At 42.9% G+C, this 2,725-nt stretch overlaps 1 protein-coding gene across 1 annotated transcript in view; it reads right to left on the reverse strand.

Moving 5' to 3' along the window:
* The window catches only part of SNAPC4 (small nuclear RNA activating complex, polypeptide 4, 190kDa), a gene marked incomplete at its 5' end in the record, with an annotated part of 14,447 nt that overhangs the window by 10,969 nt on the left and 753 nt on the right, over positions 1 to 2,725 (reverse strand). Inside the window, 4 exons of the mRNA XM_010017545.1 lie at positions 324 to 405; positions 919 to 997; positions 1,848 to 1,973; positions 2,493 to 2,660. Of these exons, the coding sequence (XP_010015847.1) occupies positions 324 to 405; positions 919 to 997; positions 1,848 to 1,973; positions 2,493 to 2,660 (455 nt within the window). The remainder of the gene's footprint in view (positions 1 to 323; positions 406 to 918; positions 998 to 1,847; positions 1,974 to 2,492; positions 2,661 to 2,725) is intronic.

The following is a 2,725-nucleotide window of genomic DNA, read 5'->3' on the forward strand; positions in this document are numbered from 1 at the left end:
GACACCTCAATACAATATAAAACCTCTCCACCTGCCAGATACTCCTGAAACAAGCATCAAGCATTTACAACCCAATCTGAATGCTGTAACCTATTGCTTATGGTCAGAACACTGCAGTCCAAGACCCTTTGGTATGATGTGTGTGCACAGGTAATACAGATGTCAACAGCAAATGAAAGATGCTGCTACCTACAACAGTGTCACCCTCTGCACTGGTGCCCACAGGACTTGCTGAGGGAAGATGCAGTCTCCACGTATATCCTCTCCTTCCTTCATATATAATGTTCTCATCAGGAGAAAGAAGATTTTTGCACAGTACTTACTTCAGTAACTTGGGCTGGAGCAGGCGCTGCAAGCGGTCACTGACCACTGATTTCTGCAGTAATGTCTTCTCCCTGCTCTTCCCTAAACCAGACAACATAATTGAGCATTCAGACATTAGTGCAAAGCCACTGCCAAGAAAAAGAGAGATCCACTGCTAAAGCATTCCCCAGGTCTCCAATAACAGCTCCCTATCTAAATCACTAATATCATGCCTGACTCAGGCAAGTCACAGCCTCTTGCTCAGTTTCAGCTCCACAGAGCTCAATAAAGATCATCACTGAGGTGTTTGGAACCATCTAGGGCTGCAAGTGTCCCTGGAACTGCTCTGATCTGAGCAGTGCCCTTGCATGATCTCATCTGGGTTTGGAGAGCTCGCGGGGTTATTGCATCAGAACAAATGCAAATGAAGGAAGGGAATTGTTAATCGTTCCCTGGAACAATTTCTGGAACATCCCATTTATTTCTAACTGCCTTTTTTGAGAGTCAAGTACAAAACATCAGAACATTTAACTGCAAATGTGGGGGACTAACAATATGAATACATACATTTGTTACAGCTCTTATGGAACACTGAACAGCACATGGGTTACTTACATTTTGTTGAAATCAGTTGTTCAAAGGATTTTATGCCCTGAGCTGCCTTTTCCTTAGCATCTTCATTGGAAGGAGGACCCTAATGAAGATTACAAGGGTTATATATACTGGAAGAGTCAGATACACATTAAAATCACCCTTTCTTCTTAGAACTGCAGCATACCATGAACTGTTACAGAAAAGACAGGTAACTCAACCTTGTGCAAACTGCCACATTCAAACTGCAAAGTTACCTTTACTAACACTAGCTTGGATACACCAGAAGACCTTAGAAAACAGAGATACTTGAAGGAAGGAAGTTTGTCTGTGCTGACAGAGCACACTCCCAGCTCAGAGCCAGGCCTGCTCATGTTAGTTGACAGTTGAAAAAGCATTTTCAACACAGGGACACGTACTACATGTGTTTGTACCTACTTCAGATGTGCTACCACCTTGGGTAGGATTTAATAGACAAATTACCAGGCAACACTTGTTAAGAATGGTGACAGTTGACATCTCAGCTACAACTGAAAGTCAAGATCCCCTTTTGCTAACACCACTTCAAAAACACAGGGAAGAAAAGTAGTGACATTTGCCTCAGAAAACTCAGTTTCAAAGACAATCAGATTTCAAGAGTACTTTAAGCAGCAGCATGGAACTGGACTGTGGAGATGAAGACAATCCATCACAGTCAAGTTGAAAACATGAATGGTGAAGTGCCCATGGCTGGAATGCCTCTCCTCAGAACTCACTTCCAGGCATCACAGACGTGGGCTGAACAAATATTCCCAAAAGACAGTAAACAATACATGAGATAAAAAATGAAGTTTCAAAGTGAGGAGTGACTTTCACAGTTACACAGTTGAAAGGTAACACAGTTCTAGCACAGTTACAATTTCAGTCTATCATTGAAAGACACATCAGTAAGTAACCTAGTGATGTTTACTTACAATTCCTGTTGTTTTATCCTTAAAGTATGGCTTCATAAAGTGACCCAAAAATATATTTGCTGGTAGATTTCTGCCGTCTCCTGCCTTTGCTATTTTTGGACCTCCAAGCTCACACATGATTTCCTTCTGCAATACGAGAATTAAACAGCATCAGTGTCTCCTTCAAATTCCTACTTTTGGAGAGCAGTGGCTGAACCATCACAAACATCCCAGGCAGGGGTCAAACTCAATTTACACCAGAGTGTAAATCAGTGTACGTGTTGAAGATGCGATTTGGAGCTTCCTAAGGTTGTGCAGTGCACTGCAGGTGATTAAGAAAAACACTAACTTGCTAAAAGAAGCTAAAATATAAAATACCCAAGTGCTGCATTTTTGGTGATAAGAAAGCATGGAAACATCAGTCAGGAAAGCCATCTGAAGGCCACTCAAGTGACATCGGTCTGAAGTGCCACGAAGAACAAGAGCCTGGTTCCTGACCAAGCCAGCTGAGCATGAGAGACTGCAGCTGCTGCAGCCGATGCCACTGGTACATGTGGTGGTCTAGGAATGCCCTGGAAAGTTTTACTGGGCTTGATGTCAAGGGCAGATGGCAAATGGCAGCCCAGAACAGCCCAGCAACAAACATTTTACTCCTGTTCCACTCACCTGCTGCTCTTTGTTTTGTGCAAGGAGAAGCTCAACTTCCTCAATCTTTTCCTGGATAACTTCCTGGTACACATGGTTCATCTGCAGACAGGTTTCTGGATCCTGTGGCAAACTGCTTTCAATATCATCATCATCATCATCACTACTGTCATCTTCTCTTTCCACTTCCTTGAAGCAATTGAGCCATTTAGGGGAGGGAAAAGGAGAAAAACGCTTGCTTGAAAAGCAGGAAT

The sequence above is a fragment of the Nestor notabilis genome, unplaced genomic scaffold (genome assembly GCF_000696875.1).
Source record: "Nestor notabilis isolate BGI_N333 unplaced genomic scaffold, ASM69687v1 scaffold31050, whole genome shotgun sequence".
NCBI lineage: Eukaryota > Metazoa > Chordata > Aves > Psittaciformes > Psittacidae > Nestor > Nestor notabilis.